At 41.6% G+C, this 21,618-nt stretch overlaps 1 protein-coding gene across 6 annotated transcripts in view; it reads right to left on the bottom strand.

Annotated features, from left to right (window-relative positions):
- Window positions 1-21,618, bottom strand: part of LOC127953218 (serine/threonine-protein kinase LMTK1) — a 54,979-nt gene that overhangs the window by 2,957 nt on the left and 30,404 nt on the right. For 4 of the 6 annotated variants that reach the window (XM_052552220.1, XM_052552202.1, XM_052552229.1 and 1 more), the window contains 9 exons: window positions 13,281-13,422; window positions 7,134-7,213; window positions 6,796-6,914; window positions 6,036-6,123; window positions 5,242-5,375; window positions 4,842-4,926; window positions 4,609-4,730; window positions 4,087-4,236; window positions 92-3,404 (listed from right to left, as the gene is read on the bottom strand). In XM_052552220.1, the coding sequence (XP_052408180.1) occupies window positions 92-3,404; window positions 4,087-4,236; window positions 4,609-4,730; window positions 4,842-4,926; window positions 5,242-5,375; window positions 6,036-6,123; window positions 6,796-6,914; window positions 7,134-7,213; window positions 13,281-13,422 (4,233 nt within the window). Of the gene's footprint in view, window positions 1-91; window positions 3,405-4,086; window positions 4,237-4,608; window positions 4,731-4,841; window positions 4,927-5,241; window positions 5,376-6,035; window positions 6,124-6,795; window positions 6,915-7,133; window positions 7,214-7,399; window positions 7,937-13,280; window positions 13,423-21,618 lie in introns of those variants that run through there. The other 2 variants (XM_052552245.1, XM_052552236.1) reach the window with 2 other exon arrangements.

Genomic DNA, 21,618 nt, shown 5'->3' with positions numbered 1-21,618 from the left:
TGCACAGAACAAAGTATTTTTCTGAAATAAAATGAACATTAAATTCTACTTAATGCAGTATCTCAATACTACAAGAGATAATTCTACAAACCTGATCGAATAGAAACACAGTAACATCATCAAAGAATGACACCGCTTTTTTCTTGCTCTCCAGCTCATCGCAGAAGGACTGTGTAAGTATGGAGGGCATTTTGAGGAGGCTGCGTAGATGCCGTGCACTGCTGCGATCGCTCACAACGACAGGCACCACAGGGAACTCTTCATCGCTCTCATCACTCTGCTCCTGTATGTTGTAGCTACGAAGTTCTTCATCAGACTCATCACTATCCTCTGAATCTTCCTCATCCGCCTCCTCTCCGTTCCCCTGTGGAGCTGGAATATCTAGATCTTCTGGCAAGGCTGGAAGAATATTCTCCAATGGTACATCACGCTTTGGTTTTGAAAGTGCTGAACCTATGCCATGTTCTTCCACTGATTCATCCTTTTCCTCGTTGTTTCCAATCCGTTGCCCCAGATTGTCCAGTTTGTTACAGGCTTCTTGCTCCTCTGCTTGGATCACCTCCCCACTTAAATCTACTATGGTAGAGTCTGAGCCTAGTGACTCTGCTGAGGAAAAATCTCTGGTAACTGCATTAGCGTGCTCCACCACACCCGAGGCCTCCTGTGTTGAGGAAGACCCTTCAGACTCTGTGGAAGAGTAGCATTCAGAGTTTGGTTCCTCTCCAGAGTGATCAGATTCCAGCCCAATACCATCATCCGGAGTAGACTCCTTGGTCAAGCAACCCCCCATCTCCGGAGGAAAGGGTGAAAGCATGGAAATCACTGGAACCAATGCAGGTGACGAACACAGATTTTGGCTTGTCTTTTTAAGACCCAATTGTTTAGCATTAAGGGCTGCATTGTTGTCCTTTGGCACAGATATGTCATGTCCCTTCTCACTCTCCATGTTACGTCCCTCTCTCCCAAATTTATTTTCTGAGTCCTCCTTTTCTGCTTTGATTTCAAAGACATCATCCTCATCTTGGCAGCTGAAGAACATGTGGACTCCTTCACTAGGGCTCTTGTCATTCTCCATGTCATAGTCAGAAAAATAAGCAGAGTCTCTGTACTGATTCCTCTCACCAAGGCTGTTCAGCGGTCGATGACTGCTGGATGGATGCAGGAGCATTACATTGACATCTTCATCTAGGTCCATCTGGAGCAACATGTCACACTCGTCTGATTCTACACTAGTGCTAAGTCCTGGATTCCCTTCAAGGTCTTTCAAGATAAACTCTGGGGATTCATTATTCTCTGTTTCATAGCCACTGTCTAAGGATTTCGGCTGAATGGGTATGTGATAACTATCAGGGCTGAAGGCCTCACATGGACTGCTGCTAGAGGCTAGATTAATTGTGTCCACGCAGTGTCTGGCCCCAATGTCTCTCTGAAGTGTTCTATGAGTTAGGTCAATATTGCCCACCTCTGTATAGTCCGAGGGATAATCTGCTAGAACTCCAGAAGGGATGTCCATACAGACGTCACTGCAGTCATTAATTTCCACCAAATTGATACTGGAGTTGTCGGGGACCATCCTGCTGTCTGTCAAATGGTTACACTCTGAGACAATCCTAGACCGATCCTTAGGGCATGACACCATTTTTACACACACTCCAGCAGAATCATCTGTCCCAAGTTTAAGTTTTTGTGCAGAGGACATCCTTGTCTCAAGTAAAATATTTTCTTTAGTCGCTACCAGCTCCGATGGAAGAGTTGATGGATTAATTCTGCCGCAACCTCCTACACAGAAGTCTGATGTATTGTTTCTGATATGTTTTTGAGCAATGTTCTTCTGCCATGTATGAATATGCTGACTTTCTGTGACAGAATGACATCTGGAAGATGATTCAACAGCCTGAGTACTGTCAGGACTTAAATGTAGGTACTCGCCACCCTCTGAGTCAGCGTTGGGGTTACTATAGGTGGGTGTACTATCTGTGGCTTCTATGTATGAGTGGTCTTTGAATGAATTGATGGAATTATATGTACAACTGTTTCTTGTTTCCAGTGCTCTTGATTTCAAATTCCCAACATGAGAAGAGGGTGTCGGGTGACGTAAATCAAGGTATGCATCTCGAAAACACACAGCTTGTGTACGATCGCTTAAACTGTTGTTGTTTGCTGAGTGGTTGGAGTTCCAATTAGTTAACATGTTCTGAGAAAACAGATCATCATCATCTTCTGGATCAGAACTCTCCCTCCCCAAAAGAAAGCCATCACCGGCATCAATATCAATACTCATGTAGTGGGGTCTGGGCACATTCTTTTGTAAGGGGCCCATAATGTCATAATAGGCCTCACCGGCCATACTTCTTTCTGCAGTTCTCTGCTTAGACTCAAGGTATGGGTCACAGTGTGCCAAGCTGGGACTACTAAGAGAGACGGAAACTCCAAGTGGGCTTTCCTTTACCACCTCCAGTCTATGGCAGAGGCCTTCCGACCCTCTTCTCTGCTCATCAAAGTTCGAACCATGCCCTCTTATCAAATGAACATCTGTCCCTGCTTGAGGTGACTGTTCACACTGTAAATTGTTCCTGTCATTGGAAGAAAAATAAACTTCTGACTGGTCTATCTCTACCGAGCTTGGAAGTCTTCTTTGGAGTGGCTCCATGGTTAGGATACTATCTGAATCATAACCATAATCATTACTGATGGGTTCTTTAGCTGCTGACCAGTAGGTGTTTGGCTGGGACTCAATGGGACTCCTCCTGCCTGTAGAGGACAAATTACTGTTACTGGCTTCAAGTCTTGGGCTGTAATCAAGATTGTTGTCTCCTAAGCTGATGTTGCACTCAACTGGCTCCTCAATGCGGATATAGTACTCGCTACTTACTGAGGGGCTGTGTGCACTTAGCACTGGAACCACACCTGGATGGTCTGACTCATAATAGGATGGAGAAACCCCAAGAGGGAGGCTCTCACCCTTGTAACTATCTGTGGAATTACTTATAGGGTAATACACATCCTGGTAATGGGGATTATTCTTTCCCAATGGTCCACTCGCTGAAGAGGAGCAGTAGGGCTGCTCAGCTCGTGCTTGCTCCCATTTATACTCAAAGTTGAGACCCTGGCTGGTCTCAGTTACTGTCAATATATCATCCCCATTCTCAGACTGGAAGCTGTCTGCCATAGAGAAGTGTTCAAGTAGAGGAAATGAGGAAGAAGCAGAAGAGGCTACTTCAGGTGCAGGTGTTCTGTGGGAGCTGCTGGAGCCCATACTTGGCCTGAGAGAGTTCCAGCACTTCTCAAAGTCCTCCTCAGACTCAGTTGCACCCTTAGCACACAGGTAGCCTAGCAGTATATGGACTTCCTCCACAACAGGCCTCTGCTCAGGCTGCAGCCAACAGAACTGCATTACCTCATACCTGCTCACACACACAACAGAAAAGCCAATGTTTTAGACTATAAAACTAATATTTATAATATTATAGAATTGGTTGATTGTAAAGGATTAGAATAGAATAGGGCCAAAAACTAAATTATATTATAGTTTTCTAATGCTTTATTATCAATGCTGTATTATGTTATTGTTTTATGGGTACTTAAAATGGATGCTAGTATGGACGATAGCCAGAAACTCATTTGTGATATGAAATATGGACAGTATGCTAGTACCCTTGCAGATTTAAAGTAGGGTCATTTATTGTTTAGTACCCAGTGATGAATGGAGTGGTATACTTGTATGCATGACTGCTCTTGATTAGATGGACAATGATTGGAGTGTGTGGGGGTAAAATTAATGAATATGTGCTTCCAGGACTGGATAAATGTATGAATGATGGCCTTACATAGGGGGCAAATTAAAGACTGACCATGCTGGAGTTGTGGAGTATTCATTTATTGTTCCTGCCAGAGGAAATGGCAATGACTGGTGGAGGCACCCTGTGGTTAGAAGGTATTGATTGCTTTACATGTATTTAAAAGAAAAGTCATTGGTGGGTGTGTCTCTGGATGGGGACACTGATTGGTTTGGATGTGGTGAATTCGACCATCAGATGTAATGGGGTTGGGTGGTTCATGATGATTATGATTTGTGAGACGACTCACCAGCGTTCACACAGAGGCACTTTCAGCAGGGGCTTTGGCAGTTTGAGCTGCTGTTCCTTTACAGCATATGTTAAAACCTGCCTATCAGAATAGTGCCTGTAAGGCTGGTTACCCAGTTCAAACAACTCCCATATCGTCACACCTAGTGACCTGCAGAGAAAATTCTTTTTAGAACATAGCAACATAAACATAGCAAAAAGTCTGCTGACCTGGTGTGTTGTGCTGAAGCTTATCAAAGCCCAACGTTATCCTTGAAAGCATGCTTATCTCTTATAAGCCAAACATTAGCCAAAGTGAGTATCCAAATAAGTGCTAGTTCTGCATTCACCATCCTAATTGTTATACCTTTGTGTCCAAGTGACGTTTTAGTGCACATATTTTGGCATATTTTATAAATAGGTTTATCCTCCTTGAAAAAATAATCCAAATACCTTAATGTTAAAGTTTAATACAAGATAAATCTCCTTTGACCTCAAGGTAGAGAACCTCTGACATAGTGTTTTTCTCTGATTTATTTCTCACCAGACATTGCTGGCCTTGGTTTGGTCCACTACTAAGAGATTGCCATGGACTTCATCAATCAGTTCTGGGGCAATCCAGCGTAGAGGAACCCATATTTGATCTGCTGTTACATAATAGTCATCCTAACAGAGGGAAAAGATGCATTATCGATACTGAATAAGAAGAAATAATGAGACAATGTCAAAATAATAGGATCAGCGTGGCTGCAATCCTAAAAGCCTTCACAGACTCACCTTGTACTTGCTGTGGCTGAGGCCATAGTCTCCAATTTTCACAGCAAGCTCTGAGGTCAACAGGCAGTTCCTTAGGGCCAGGTCACTGAGAACAGGACAGAGTGGAGCAATGCTTGCATCATTTATAGTTCCTGTCATTGGCAAACTTTCATGACAGAGTGACAAAGGGAGTCTGCAGTGTCTTCTCACATTTTCTTCATGGGTGACTTACAGATAATTGATGATGTTTGTTGAGCAAGGGGTCTCCCCCAGCAACAAAATCACTGATGCTGGAGTCTGTGACATGTACTCAGGCAGCACCAGGATATTGTTGCCAGGAGACACCAGAGCTGGACGTCCGGTGAGCAGCAGGGGAAAAATATATATGCAGGGTGAAGGCCAAAGGTAAGTGGATCCTCACCTGTGAATGTAATTGTGTTTGTGAAGGTATAGAAGACCAGAAGCAATCTCGCATGCCATCCGCTGAAGGATCAAAGGGTCAGGGGTCACCGACTCTGCTGCCCGACAGCTACGGAGGTATCCTTTAACATCTCCCTGTATAATGTAAACACCATTCTTAAAGGCAACACAAGACACTAATCTGTGTTATCATAAAGTCCACCACCTTTTTGCTGCCAGCAACTGTAATTCTTGTACCATTGTGTCAGCTATTTAGGTATCATTTAACAATTTCTATTATGACCAGCAGAGGGAGCATTAAGCTGTTTAACTAAGCCTATGCTAAGCTCCTTATCAAGATTTATATACAGATGAAAATGAAAAAAAAAACAGAAAAATACTACATGCACCCTCTCTGTGTGCAGTGACCTGGCAACAAACATTGTTTTTTTATTATTTTGGATTTAAAGACTATCAAACAACTACATTCTCCACAGACCATAAACAAAAGACTGATTATACTCAATGGCAGGAGTTGCTCAGCTCGGATTCGTCAGTAAAAGTCTGAAGGCGTGGCTTAAAGATGGGTCAACTGGACAGCACAGAACCACTTGCACTCATGTGGTCTGTAGCTTCTTGCGCTCAAAACGATACTTATAAAATTAAGGTGTTTGTTGTTTAATAATGGATATATTCTAAAAATGGCATGTCAAGAAGATTGCTGACTGCTAGTGTAGATTAGCTAAAGGGTAGTCAAACCCACTCAGAGTATGTTCTGAGTACATTGCGTGAAGCAGCTGGAGGACCAAGGCTTACTAGAGGGCAGTGCTCCATAACCAGCAGATAGGGGGTGACATCTGAACACTGGGACAGACACTGCAGGAGGGCTGAATGCTGGAGCAACCTGTGGGATTCACACACTCAAACATCAAAACACTGCTCAAATGAGAAACCATTGAGTTACACATTCACTGTGTAATCCATTGTTAATGTTGTTTTATTTTGTGGCACCAAAGCTTGTTTCACACAGAGATTCCTGGAAATACATGGAAAATCTGTCCCGGGATCATTTGATTCTGCCAGTGATTTTCCCGGAATCTGCGCCCGTGTTCACACACATCCCATAAAGATCCCGTAAAGCCGTGTGACATAACGATGTGACGCATACCGTTCCACTAAGCTGGCGAATGATCGCAGCTTTAGTGTGGATAGTGAGGAGATCACTGATCAATGCTTCATTTCAGTTTGCACATATTTTTTCCGTTGGGAATGTTGATCTGCCTTCAAAACAAAAGAGTGCATCATCACCACGACACAACCTTTATGGCATTGGTCCTGAGTTTTGTTCACACAGGCCTTGTTCCGGGACTGATCCCGGCAATGTTACTATGTCCCCATTAGTGTTTGCGTTCACATAGAAGGCATTCTGGCAATTTTCCAGGATCAACGTACCATGTGAAAAGGGCTCAAATGTGATGTTTTGACAAAAAGAATTTTAATATACAGTAGTTCAGCATTAGAAAACATAAGATGAGGCGGAGTGAAAAAAATGGGAGATAGGAGGAAAAGTGTGTACCGGTAAGGCTGGACCTCTTCCAGGAACTGCATCTGCTCCTGTACACTGGCACTGGCCTTTAGCTCCTTAACCACCACCTGTGTGGTACTGAGTCCAACATTCACCTCCCCCAGCAAAACCTGAAAGCCAGCCCAAACTGCACATTAGCATGGCTCACACCTGACACCTGTGAAACTGGCAGCACACATTTTAAAGAGTGTGCCATTTATCTCAAACTGTTCATTTAACAGTAGCTCATAACTAAATGAAAAGTACAACCCCTTGAGTAGCATACTTAAAAACACTGCTATTTTCTCAGGGTCACATCAAGGTATCGGTTGGGTTGTAAAAGGCCTCACCTTGCCAAACCAGCCCTGTCCCATTTCTTTTATGTAGAGGAGGCTGTGGCGTCCGAGATCTGTAGACTTCAGCAGCTGAACTGAGGGAAACAGAGAGAAAAATACATTCAGAATTGGCAGAGACATACAAATGGATGAACTAAACACACAATGAGCGGTTTGAAAGTAGCCAAACATCAAGGAAGACTGAGCAATATCCATGGAGAACCATGGTTATCTCAAACCACCTCGACTTATAGCACACCGATATTCAAAATGAAAGAAACCTTAGGATGAAGGACCAACAACGCAGTGGAATGAAGGTGCCATACTTCTCCGGTTCTCCATGTCTATATTCATGTGCCAGGGGTTTAACCCTCCAAGCCCTCGAACAGCTGAGAAAGCAGCGCTGCCTGTCTTCCTTCCCAGCGATGGAGCGCATCTCCTCGCGCTGAGATACGGCGTCCCACAGCATTCCCATAATACACCCGACTGGAACTCACAGCTGGAGACTCAACTCAACTCAAAGCTCCAGTAAAACTAGCGTCTCCGGCTGAGATCAGTGTTGAAAGTGCCAAGTGTCCCACCAGGAGCTGGACCTATGTCTGCAGTGCTGCTCGGCCCATGCCAAATGCGTCTGCTCACACAAGTAATGCCATGAGCACATAATAACCCTCACTCCTCTGCCCCCTTTCCTCTGTCTGTCTCAGCAAGACTATGGGGGCAATTGTAAACAAATAAAACACTGTGAGCAGCAGAAAGACCTCTGTCATTAACACGAGCCCCCCACACACCTCCTCCTGCACTACCAGCAGGTCTCACAGTGTGTGTGCGTGTGTGTGCCTCACAGACCCATCCCTGTGTTAATGCATTAAACTGTTCTCCTCCTCTGCAGTGTTCCAGAAGCTTTTCATTCCAGCCCCTCACACTCCCCATCACAGTTATATTGTGGCTTTTGTCCGCAGAGCAGCAGCGCCTGGTACCAAAGTTCCAGCCCAGACACAAGGCCCATTCTCTGCCGCTCAGAGCCAGGATTGTCACAGAAATGCACCCCACCCCCCACCCCCACCTCCCATTTCTGACACACAACTATCTCTCTTTTCTTCAGCAGATTTGAACTGGCCTTTTATTTGATTTCTGTGGAATCTGTGAGCTGTGCATTCCTGTCCCACTCCTGGCATTCCCAGAGCAGCCCTAGGCCATGTCAAAATTGCATTAAAATGCAGCACAGTTGCACGAGAAAACCCAGGCTGATCTGCGATTGCACATTGACTAGAAGAGATATTCTATATGGATGAATTTATTATGAAGGAGTGTTGTTTTGTCAGCTTCAATTCTTACTTGTCATCCAATAATAATGTAGTGATCGTAGTTTTGCTGTTCTGGGTTTTTTTTATTTTTTTTATTAATATATAATGCAAATAAGTTTTTTGAATAGATGACTGAGTTGTCATTTATTTATAATCATTTTATGTCCATCAATTTCAAACCTAAAAGAAAACTTAATCTAATCAAATATGTTGCTTTAAAATACAAGTATTTACATTACCACATGGTTTTTATAAAATATAAACAAAAAATATATAAACTAAAATAATATATTGCAAAATAAATGTTACTGTGAAATAATTCATCCATGTACGTCATTTAAAAAGTTCCTTATCTTTCAATCAAAGAATTAACTTAATATTCGTGATTAGAAAACAATTGAGAAACCGTTTCACAATTTCCCTTTGATGTTGAATTTATATTGTGATGCATACAATTATGATGATATAAAGTGATATAGAATTTGAATCATTAGCTCAACAAATGGTAGAGCATGGAACTAGTAATGATTTTGGGTTCAATTCCCAGGGTATCTAAACTGAAGTTTCTGGAATTTAGCTCCAACCCTAAAAAGACAGGTGAGTTAAGGTTAAACTCTGCAGGAAAGCGGACCTTGAGGGCCAGAGTTGAGAAACCTGCATTAAACACTTTGTAAGCTGCTTTGAAAAAAGTATCTATTTCATGAATAAGAACAACAAAGATGTCTACAGTAGGCATGTTTAGGGCCATAAATGTGATCCGACCTCTTCCGGAATGAAGCTTATGTTGCAGTCAGTGAAAACCTGTAAATGTACAGTAGTTTAGCAGTGAAAGACCAGTAGGGGCATTCATATGTAGGTTTTAACTTCATTGCATTCAGTCAAGTGTTCATGTCTAGCTCTTTTCATTAATATAACACACAGAAGGGTGAGGATGGAAAGGGAGCTGTTTAACCATGACCGAGCCCTTCTCAATATCACGGGGGACTCTCTCGCTACACTCTCGCTCTTCAACACCTGGACCAATCACATGGTGGTAACCACGGGCGACGAACAATCCAGAGGGCTATTGGCTGACACCTAAAACTCTTTTGTCCAATCCCTGCCTGTGTTTCAACACAGCATCTCGCCCCCCCCCAATGCTCTACGCAGACAGAGCACATGAGTCATAGGGAGAAAACCTGACTTGCACTGCTTCATCCACTGCCAGCTTCCACACAGGCAGTCATTGAGCAAATAGATTTGACTTGATGTTAAAAAAAAAAAGTAGTACATTCAGTCGATTTTTATTATTCATGTTATTTGCCTCTGTAAAACTCACTGCCGTTATGACAAGGCATTTTTAGTGGTTTCCAGGGTGTTGCTATGAAACACAAAGGTTTTCTGCATTGGTTTGTGGTTTCTGGGGTGGGTTTCTAGGAGCTAATTAGCTGGAAAATAACCTTCTATGGATTTCATCAAGGATTTCATGTTTTTCAGATCTACACTGTCATTTTTGTTCATACAGATGCATTTGTTAAAATAGTGTCATCAGGATGGACTTGTTCACTTATTCTCTACATAGTATATGTCACATGAGAGTTACTAAAATTAAGGTATTCGGCCACAGATAAAATTGGGCACTTTCAACTATGTAACATTCACAATATGCGCAAAAGTATGGAAAACTACAGACCAACTGAGATGCACCCCCCCCCCAAAAAAAAAAGATCATATGGATCTGGTCTGAATAGAATTAGTAAACCTCAAGTTTTTTGGCGTTTAGACTAGAGATCAACCGATGTATCGGTTTTGCATATTAACCAGCACCAATAGTTGATTGTTGGAACTATCGGTTAGCGAAAAAATCCATGCCGATAGTTTTTACGGGTTGTGTCTGTTACTGGAGCGTCTGAGAAGGCTATGTTTTCATTATACAGTGCGAGAGCAGCTTCTAGTGGCTGAAATCACTGACAGCATGTGCTTACACGATGCTGCACCTGAACAGAGCGAGAAACTACAGACCCGGATTTAAATGCAACTGACAGAAAATCCTGCCGCACCTCAGAGCACCATTCACATAGTTTTCCATTAAATGACATTACATTTGCCTGTACTGTTGTTAATGCACATAATGAATTGTATATTGAGCATTTTCATCGAAACGTCTGTCTGTCTGTGGCTCTAATAAAGTCTGTATGCTTCATTTATAGAGCTATAATATAGACGGCTCTTTCCGTTTGCTCCGTTTTTTTAAACACTGAACTTCTAACTTCTCTTTGCCTCATTGTTTATTCTTTAACTGTTTTATACCGCTGCTCGAGTTGAATGCAACACGTCTGGAGTGTGTGTGATACGGTGAATTCTTACAGGCTCTTTTATATTGATTAGATCAGTGGCTTTCAACCTGTGGGCCGCGATGGCATTGCAGGTGGGCGCCAATTACTATTAAAATAAATAATATATTTTATAAATATAATTAAAAAACAAAAAATAAATATTAAACTGTAACTATGATTCCACTATTCGAGCTAGCTGATTGGTTTAAGAATAAACCGCCAATTTATCTTAGATATTTTTGCTGCATATGCTACAGAACAACAAATTCAAACGTGCATAAATGCTGTCAGCATGTTTCCTCCTGATTGCTTGCTCCACTGACTGTCTTCCCGTTGCTGAGCTCTGCCTGGATCTGGTTTTCTGTTTTGCTGAGCAGTGCCAGTCAGAGTTATTTTCTGTTTTTTTGCCAGTTCATTCTAGGGATCTGTGATTAATAGAAATCATCATAAAATAACGATTTGAGCGTGCACAATTTCTAAATCGATTTATAGCACGATTTTCTGCGGCCCTGACCTCCCGCAGTATGCTATCCGATCCAATCAGAATGCAACACCCCTAGCGCGAGAACAGAACAGACTGGGCATATGCCCAACTCCAGGTTCACACACTGTCTGTGATGTGCCTTTTTTCCGAGCCCATGATAACTGATCAGAGCGTTCACACTGCATGTGGTAAAAGGCTAGAAATAAAATTGTGCGAAAATAATTAATATCTAGCACATGAGCATAGAGAGAGTTGTGAGTGCACAGGACGCAGTTTAAGTGAGAGGAGACACGATTCGCTCTCGTGTATTATTTTAATGCGCTCTCTGCTGCTTCTGCACCGCACACACATACTGAAGCTATACACACTGCAAACGTGTGAAACGGTATAATGTATAACAAATCTATTTCAACACCTGAGGCACCGCAACAATGAATGAGCTCTACAATGCATGGCAAAAAAGAAAAAAGTCCCTGGACCCGGGATTTATATATATATATATATATATATATATATAATTTTTTATTTATTTTTTTTGGCATAAGTCTATAAATGTTGTTGTTACACCTTTACTATGGTGATTATTTTGACTTATGTCTGTTCTAGAGACGTTAAAACTTTCTGATAAAGCTCTAATTGGTTTTCTTTTGGAAATATGTTTCAAATTCATCCTAAATGCATTTATGACTGTAAAACATATCTCTGTGTGTCAAAATTGTGACTTTAAATCATAGTAGTGATTTCAGCATCTGCCGTCTGACTAAATGAGGACGAAAACACATGAAGAACATCTCCAGAAATACTCTAAGACTCACTTCATGAGCATTTGACCGTTTGATTTGAGCAAAAGCATTATATACTACTAAAATGAAACAAACATTATTTTTTAAGGATTAATCACACAATATTTCTTCCGTGTTTGAAATTTAATAGTAAATCCCCTTTGTTTGCCAACAAAAAGTTTGCTTAATTTTCAGTAATTAAAAGATAAATTAAATTAATGTTTCATGTCTTGATTTGATAACAATAAAAAAATAAATACATACAGAATTTCTGAGGGGGAAAAATCATTAGGATTCTAGGATTTGTTTTAATGTGTTCAAATAATTATACATGGAATTTAATCCTGTCACGCTAAACTGAATTTTCAGCATCATTCCTCCAGTCTTCAGTGTCAGATGATTCTTCAGAAATCATTCTAATATGCTGATTTGCTGCTCAAGAAATATTATTGTTGAAAATTATTTAATAATTTAATGAAAACTGTAATATGTTTTTACAGGATTTTTCTTTCAAAAAGCCCAAACTTTTGAACGGTAATGTGTTTTACAAAAACGTCCACTTAAAATTTGACCACAAGCCATGGTCGGTTTTCTTGGCAAGCACTACTACCAAATCAATATCTTCTAACAAGATGAAAATCTAGTTATTTTGGTTTCAGACGCATCTGTTTCATATCTGTTGTAATGTTGTAGAAAAAACGGTTTAATTTCCATCTGTGCTCTCCAGTGCTTCCATGCATTAATAACTCTCTTTCCTCTCTCCAGTCCAGTTAACATGCATTCATTATGCCAAGAGTCCTCTGGGCCGGTCTCACAGTGCATTATGCAACTGACAGATGTGTGCTCTGCTTCCAGAGACGTTCGCTCTCCACCCTTCTCTACAGTTGAGAACATAAACAAGGCCACTGCTCTTTTTCCAGAACCGTCACTTCACAATGGGCACAGTACTATATCTTTACTCTTCCTGGCACAAGGCAGTTAATAATGTAAGGAACAATATCAGCGTAGTGTGGCACTTAACATAACCAGCAATCTGCCTGCAGTGTGTCAAGATTAACTATAAACACCACTGTTAGCATAGACCGTGAGTCTATCATGGTTTCCATTTAAAAAAAAAAAAGCTGGTGGTTGCTACCGTAAATCACATGACCAGGACTCCTTCCAAATCACTTGCATTATATTTTCTATACATGGAAAAGATCAGTCAACACATTATTCAAAATTGCTCCTTTTGTGAATCACAGATCAATAATCAGCAAAACTTTACGGATTCTTACATGACTTGCTGGGCTGTTTGGACACATGTAGTGAGACCTCCGTCAGGGGCAGGATATAAACCTCAGGGTCATTCTGAGAGCTGGGGGAGGCTAAAGTGGAAAGGTCCGCTTGGCCCTCCTCCCCCTCCATGTTTTCTAATTCCTGCAGGGAACAAAATCACACAGAAATGTTCGGTTTCTAATTCAATATTTAAAATGCAATTTATTCTTGTGATGCAAAGCTGATTTTTCAGCATCATTACTCCATTCTTCAGTGTCATATGATACTTCATAAATAATTTTGATATGCTGATTAGCAATTGTTTGAACTCTAAATATTAAAAATGTCCTTACTGATATTTTTGTCCAATTTAATGTCTCATCGCTTAATAAAACTATTTCTTTATTTAAGAAAAAAATTAAATAAATGGCACAATTCAAACACAAGAAGGAACCTCAGACTCACATTCTTACATCAGCTCTATTACTTTATGCATACTGTGAAATGAATATGAAATTTTAATAGTCTCTTCTGTCACAGTATGATGGTAGATGAAAGTCTCTTGTGGTATTTCCTCTGTTATGAATGCTGGATGCCACAATCATCTGCTTGGACCCAATAACCTATCCAGCTTCCACAGCTCCACATGGTGGCTCATACTCACACAATGTGACTGTTGTTGAGCATCTGTCTCGGGGAATTGCAGTACTGAAACTGAGCCCTAACCAGCAGGAATTCAATTCCTGTGTTTGATCTGTTTTTGGATTGGGTGTAGGATGCAGAACTAATTTGAATTTAAAGTAATATTATATATATTAATAATTAGTATTCAAAATAAATGATGTTTAATTCATTAATGTTTTAAGCAGCATGTGTAAAGCACTCAATTAAAATGTCCTTGCAATTACCTTTTTTTTTTATTGTTAATTCATAGGTTTTACTTGTAATAATTTATTTTAATTTTTTTACAATAAAATTACATAAAATGCACTGTTTTTTACAGCATGTGTACATTTGATAGAATTTGTTGCAGTTACATTATTAAGACCAAAGAGTTTCTCAGTCTATATTATATTCAGTACAATAAAGGCATTCACCCCCTTTTCACCAGTACTGATGTTGACATCAAGTTGAGGAGCGGTTGTGACCAACTGTTGCATGGCTGTAATGAATTTCTTTGAAATGTAATTCATTACATTTTATGTCAGTCCAATTGAAATTCCAACACCTATTATCTTTGGGCTATTCAATTTACATTCCTACTAGCCAGTTCTTCACTTATGACTATTGTCCACGACTATAAAAGAGTATTCTCACTGTCTGCATATCCTCATATTCTTTGTTTGCCCGATTACAATGGACAACATCTCTTATCTGCTGCCGTAGTACCTCTCCTATTTTAAGACATACAATCTTTCTTTATGTAATATCACTATTGTTCTCAGAAAAAAAAAAAGGATTTGCTGAGGAAGGAAAAAACAGCCATTTCTCTATTTTTCAGGCAGCAGATGGGTAGAGCACTTTTTTCCCTCATAAAATAATAATAGATTTGACTATGTGCATATACTGTATCATGGTGCCAATTATTTATTTAATTCTGGTACTCTGTGTGTTGTATTCTTCTTTTTCCACTAAATGTAAAACAAGCTTTAAGAGCAAATCTATACTGAACCACATCTGCTAATGTGGTGTTTATCATCAGGGGTTGATAGATTGATGCAGTATCATTTACAACCACTTGAGGGTGCAAAGTCATTTACTTAATTCACACAGTCCATCTAAATATTTCATACTTCAATCTGTTATTAATGTGTTATGTGTGCATTACTGAAGAGCTAACAGGACATATTTGAAGAGGAGGCAGCAGTTTATCTTTATTCACCAGCAGTCGATAAAAACTATTTGAAAGCCTGGTGGTTCTTCTTGCTTTATGTGCATGGTGGAATGAAGAGGATTTTTATTTTATCTTATCTTTTAACTTGTCTTTTTATTTTTTGTCTGTATGTCTATTAACAGTCCAGTAAGTAAATAATCTTAAACATTTTAATAATCATGCCAATACAATTTTGATGAGTCTGATAGAAGTACAGTCTGTCCAGTCATACATCTTAAGACAGTATGACAGACTGAACATAATGTACACGTCTGCTCCACCACGTTTAATAAGAGACATGCTATTTACCCACATAATGGTGTAGGTATGACATCTACCAGAAGGGTTCTAACTGTTTCTAACTGTTCTACCAGAAGGGTACTAACTAACTGGGAACTAGTCAAGTCTACTCTGAAAAATGTCTGCTGACATACAGTACAAAGATAGTAGAACGTGTATGGACTGCAGACATACACTCAGACTCTTCTCAACAAATGCACAATAAGAAGCCTAAACATCTTGATGAAAAGTACGCCAATGTGAGGCAGCCAACTCAATTCAATTAGACTCAGTAGTTGTGGTTGTAGTTCACTGCACTGCACTGGGGAGCAAGGGCTGTTTTCCATTCAGGAAGAGCAGCTGTCTCAGTCCATCAGTGTGTGTGAGAGGGACTGGTGCTAGTTCACAATACACACAATCTCTAAAGAGGCTTTAGTCACATTTAATACCAACACGACTGTGTGTAACAGAGACACATGTTAAATCAGGATGGAAAGATGTGGTCTGGTCCCACATGCTCCAGCAAACGCCATCCACTCCTTGCTAATGTCAGTTAAATCTGCACCTTTGTGTTTCTGTTCAATTACGGAGTATTTTTTGAGAGATTTTCCAGCATGTGTAATCTTACAAAAATACTTTGGTTCTACCATGGTATGATGTAGGGTTATGTGGTATATGCACCATTCAGAATTAAATTGCCTTTTTAATGTCAATAAATGTCGTGAATTTCAATTAGGGTACAAAAAGGATGCAGAATTGTAAATCAAGGAAGGTTGTGTGTGTGTGTGTGTGTGTGTGTGTGTGAATAGAACGGTTGGGAAAAGAGTAGAGTAATATAATATAATATAATATAATATAATATAATATAATATAATTAGTGCTGTCAAAATTAGCGCGTTAACGCATTCGATTAATTTGAAATATTTAATGCGTTAAAATAAAATAACGCAATTAACGCGGTTGCAGTTTTTTTTTATTTCCAGTTGTGGCCTATGTATGTTCAACGTGCAAAGAAATATGGATAAGACCAAGGAAGGACTTTTAGACGGAAATTTTCAGTATAAAACTCTGCCGGATTACTCTTCAGTCTGCCACAAGAAACAATATGACTGTATGACTGTAACAGTGCGTAAATCAGACCTTTCTGTAACGCTAACGTTATGTAACCGGGGCAGGAATAGCCGATGTTTAATTCCCCTGGTGATTTTTCCCTTTAAGTTTTTGCTATGATGCAGTTATGCGTGCTGTCTCCTTTAAGAGTTTGATCATATGCACGAGAGCGTGTGTGCGTCAGAAAGGAACAGAGGGCGCGCTGATAGAAGCAGCAGTTACAAGTGAGGAGAAAATAGTTGTTTAGAAACTGCAAAACGGATCTAATCCAGGTTAATTCTCAACTTGTGGACCTGTGGTGGTTTCAGTTGTGTGTCTGCATGAGTAGATGACAATTCAGTGTTTATATTAGTGTTTGTTGCTGCATATGAGAAATATCCGGTGGGGGAGGGGATTCAGGCCTACTTCAACGGAGATTGAGCGTAAGTTAATTTAAAATACACTTTGAAGACTGTTATAATGTATAATAATGCAGTGTAATACATGTATAGGAAGAACATGCAGTAATTGTTGTATATTATACTGTTAAGAGGGGAGAGCAAGATTGTGAGATCGCACGTGCCAGTTTCCACGTGATTGGTAATCCAAAGTCTCATATAACAGTGAGTGTTTTTCATTTTATTCTCCCAAAGTGTGTTTCTGTATGTGGCATGAAAAGTATTGTACTCTGTATAAAGTGTATACTTTTATCTAAAGTCTGTTTACTGATTAATATGTTTAAAAGAGGTTAAAATGTGAACTGTGTGTAATGTGAGTGGTGCATTTATGTGGCAAGATGTGCAGATTTTTCATGTATGCTCATGCTGTTGTTTTTTGTCTTTATTCAGGCACATATAAGCCACTGCCGTTGTTTTATACACCTTTATTGGTTCTTTAACATTGATTGCACTCTTTCAAGTCAAATTGGGACTTGTGATCTGGTGTTTTGATTAGAGATAATTACTGTAAAGGACTTATTTTTGTTATTTGCTTTTCTTATGTTATTTCACATTCTGTGCCCATTGAAGGGAACCGAGTCACATCATTTGTTTTGTTTTATTATTCTGTTTTATACAACTTTTCTTGTTTGATTGGATCTAAGTCCTGAGAAAAAAAACTATTTTTCCCTGAACCAAACATTTAATGCTGGGTCTTCTTTTGAGGCTCAGTCAAGAATAAAAGAATCCTTTTTTAGTAGATGTCTTGGCATTGTCTCTTCCTTTAATATATTATAAGGACGTCAAGCCGGCCACATCTAATTTTGGTGTCAGAAGTGGGATTCTGTTTTGTTTGGGGCTGATTTATTTTTGTTACAATAGTGCAAAAGTAGAAAGGTGTAAACAACGGTAGTGGCGAAGGGTGACTGAGTGCTGGAACGACCTGCAGTGACATCCTGACAGAAGCGGCGGCAGGACAAAGAGCCAGCACACCAAGTCTGCTGTGTGAGGACTTCGAGGAGGACAGTGCTTGTTGAAGTGACTATTGGAGAACTGATATTTTCTGTGACTACCCCTCAAAGTCATGGATGCTGAGAACATGGAGGGTGCAGCTGCCATGGCAGAGGACATTCAAGTTGCAGGTGCTGCGCCGGAAATGGACATTGAGGAAGGTAACCCAGTCTCACAGCTTCAGTCCCAGATCTCGGAGTTGGGACGTAGACATGATGAAGTAATGTCAGCACTTGCTAACATGACTAATGTTCATACTAGATCCTATGTGTATATCCCAAGAGAGAGACAAATTGTACCTTTCAGTGGGGACCCAGGTAAAGATTGCCAAAATGTTGATGAGTTCATTGAGGAACTTGGGAGGGTTATACGAGTGAGGGGGTTGAGTACTGAGGATCAGGTAGATTTTATCCTCTCCCACTTAAAGGGTTCAGCACTAGAAGAAGTCAGGCTGTGTATGGGGGGGGAGGATAAGTCAGCTGAAGATCTATTCTCATATTTGAGGGCAGCTTTCAGGGAAAAGCGTAGCACCTCCCAGTTGTTGCACACATTTTATGCACGAAAACAATTGGACGGTGAGGATTTTCGTGATTTTTCACACGCACTGTCATTGATGTTAAATGCTGCACTGCAACAAGCACCACATTGTATTCCAAATGTGCAGCTGGCATTGAGAGACCAGTTCATAGAAGGGGTGAGGGATTCAGCACTCCGGAGGGAACTGCGCAAAGTGATTAGAGAGCGGCCTCATGCTACATTATTTGAAGTTCGTGAGGAGGCCCTGTTGTGGTGCTCAGAAGAGCGACCTCGTCCAGCTAATGTGGTCCGAAACCGAAACCTAGTGAGTGTGGAAGAAAGTGTAGAGCATTCAAGGATGACTGCCACTGTACCAAATGACTTGACTGTAGCCCTACAAGAAGTAATTAAGGTAATTACACAACAAGGGAAGGCTATCGGGGACCTTACCAATGCTGTCCGTGATCTCACGATTCAAAGGTCTGACCCAACTTGTGAAAAACCTAGTAAGCCCAGGTTTAAGCCAAGGTATACCCGAGATGGCCAACCCATTTGTTTGAGATGTGAGGGCGTTGGGCACATAGCCAGGCAATGCACTGGGCAGCGCTTGCAGGAACGCACTGAGCCAGCAACGTCTGAGTCTCCGCTTCCGGGAAACGGTGCACCTCCATTGCGAAGAGCCGAGCAATGAGAGGTGGAATTGATGGCTCAAAGACTGGCTCACTGACAAAAGAGAGGTTTCTGGAACGTGCAGTGGGCAAATGCCCAGAAGTGGAAATTCATGCTGGGGGGGTAGCAATCCGGTGTCTGTTAGATACTGGCAGTAATGTGAGTACTTTGACAGAGAGCTTCTTTAAAGAATATCTTCATGGAGAAGACAAAGACATGCACCTTACAAGCAAGTGGTTAAAGATTACTGCCGCCAATGGGCTGCCTCTTCCCTACCTTGGGTATGTAGAACTTGATATCCAGGTAATGGGGTTGACTATACCTGGGTGTGGGTTCTTGGTGGTACATGACCAGAATGATGGGGAGATTAACTCAGCACCCCCAGGCATACTTGGTATGAACATAGCACAGCGGTGTAAACAATTAATTCTAGCTGAGTTTGACAATGCTTTGGAGGGGACATTGGATGCTAACTGGAGGGCCGCCTTTAACAGAGTGCAAGAGGCTGCCCCAGTAGGAGCGAACTCTGTGGTTCGGGTGGCAGGTACACGTAAGTCTTACGTACCTGCAGCATCTGTGGCCACAGTTCAGGCTAGAATACACAAAGAGCTGATTGGCAACAGCGGCGTAAGCTTGCTTGAACCATGTAATACATCATTGCCAGGTGGCTTGGTCCTGGTTCCTACCTTGGTGTCACCCGGTAGGCGGGTATTCCCAGTGCAGATAGTAAACTTGTCCCCTGAAGATGTGTGGCTGCCACCTAAGGTAAAGCTGGGGGTACTTGCCCAAGGTCATCATGTTGAGAGTAGCTCCTGCGAAGTTAGATTCAATCGAATCTCTGCAGATCATGAGGAAATTATGGTAAATCAGAGGTCAATGACGGGAGTTAGCGGTGACCTTCAGTGTCCCCTGGAGAAAATGAAGATTGGCGGCACCCCTGCACAGCAGGCAGAGCTGAAGGCACTGCTGAGGGGATACCTGGACGTGTTTGCCATCACTGATGAAGACCTCGGTTATACTGAATTGGTAAAGCATGAGATTCCCTTGAATGATGACCTTCCTGTCTCACAGTCCTACCGACGAATACCCCCAAACCAATTCCAGGAGGTGAAGGACCATATCTCTGGACTGCTCAAAAAGCGTGTCATCAAAGAAAGCTCCAGTTCATATGCATCTCCAGTTGTGTTAGTCCGGAAGACTGACGGGAGTCTTCGCCTTTGCGTGGACTACCGTAAGCTGAACAGTAAAACTAGGCGTGATGCATTCCCGTTGCCAAGAATAGATGAGAGTCTGGATGCTTTGTGTAGGGCCAAGATGTTTTCATCTATTGATCTTGCGAGTGGCTATCACCAGGTGGCAGTTCATGAGAAGGATCGCCACAAAACAGCTTTCATTACACCATTTGGCCTGTATGAGTACCAAAGGATGCCGTTTGGCCTATGTAACGCGCCAGCGACATTCCAACGTCTCATGCAGGCCATAATGAGTGACCTGGTCTTTCAAATGGTTCTCGTCTATTTGGACGATTTGCTTGTGTACTCTAGTACATTTGAGGGACACTTGGTGAGGCTTGAGACTGTGTTACAGAGGTTGAGGGAGGCCGGACTTAAGATTAAGGTGGAAAAATGCCACTTTCTGCAGTCCGAAGTAAAGTTCTTAGGACATGTGGTATCTGCTCAAGGGGTGTCTACAGACCCAGACAAAGTGAGTGCGGTGAAACAGTGGCCAGTCCCTAACACTCTGAAGGAGTTGCGATCCTTTTTAGGATTCTGCAGCTACTATCGGAGATTCATTGAGGGCTTCTCCAAGGTGGCCGGTCCGCTCCATGATGTTGTAAACGCTTGTGTCCACCAGGGGAGTGTTGCTCAGGTCAACAAGTTGTTTAAAGACTCCTGGACAACGGAGTGCCAACAAGCCTTTGAGCACCTTAAGGAGAAGCTTACCTGTGCTCCGACTCTAGGTTATGCAGATTTCACCCTACCTTTTGTGCTGGAGACCGACGCCAGTAACCTGGGATTGGGCGCTGTGCTATACCAGCAGCAAGGGGGAATTAAGACCGTGATAGCATATGCAAGCAGGAGGTTGAGGGGCGCAGAGCGAAATGACAGGAACTACAGCAGTATGAAGCTGGAGCTCCTGGCACTCAAATGGGCTGTTGTGGAGAAGTTCCGTAGTTACCTGCTCGGATCTAGGTTTATGGTCCTAACCGATAACAATCCCCTCTGCCACCTCAACACTGCAAAGCTGGGTGCTATTGAACAGAGGTGGGCTGCACAGCTTGCGATATTCGATTTCAAAGTGCAGTACCGCCCTGGGCGGTGCAACACTGCAGCCGACGCTCTCTCTAGAAGACCAGGACTGGAGGCCATGGAAGTGGTAACTGAGGATTTGGAGTATGATGGCTGTGTGGCTATTTGCAGTGGGCTTCGTACAGGGACTGCAGTGGGAGCTGACCTGGCTGGGCTAGTGGTGAGTCCTAGAGAA

The sequence above is a fragment of the Carassius gibelio genome, chromosome A3, assembly GCF_023724105.1.
Source record: "Carassius gibelio isolate Cgi1373 ecotype wild population from Czech Republic chromosome A3, carGib1.2-hapl.c, whole genome shotgun sequence".
NCBI classification, from domain to species: Eukaryota; Metazoa; Chordata; class Actinopteri; order Cypriniformes; family Cyprinidae; genus Carassius; species Carassius gibelio.
The sequence above is the reverse complement of the archived record's forward strand: the minus strand, read 5'-3'. Positions and strand labels throughout refer to the sequence as shown.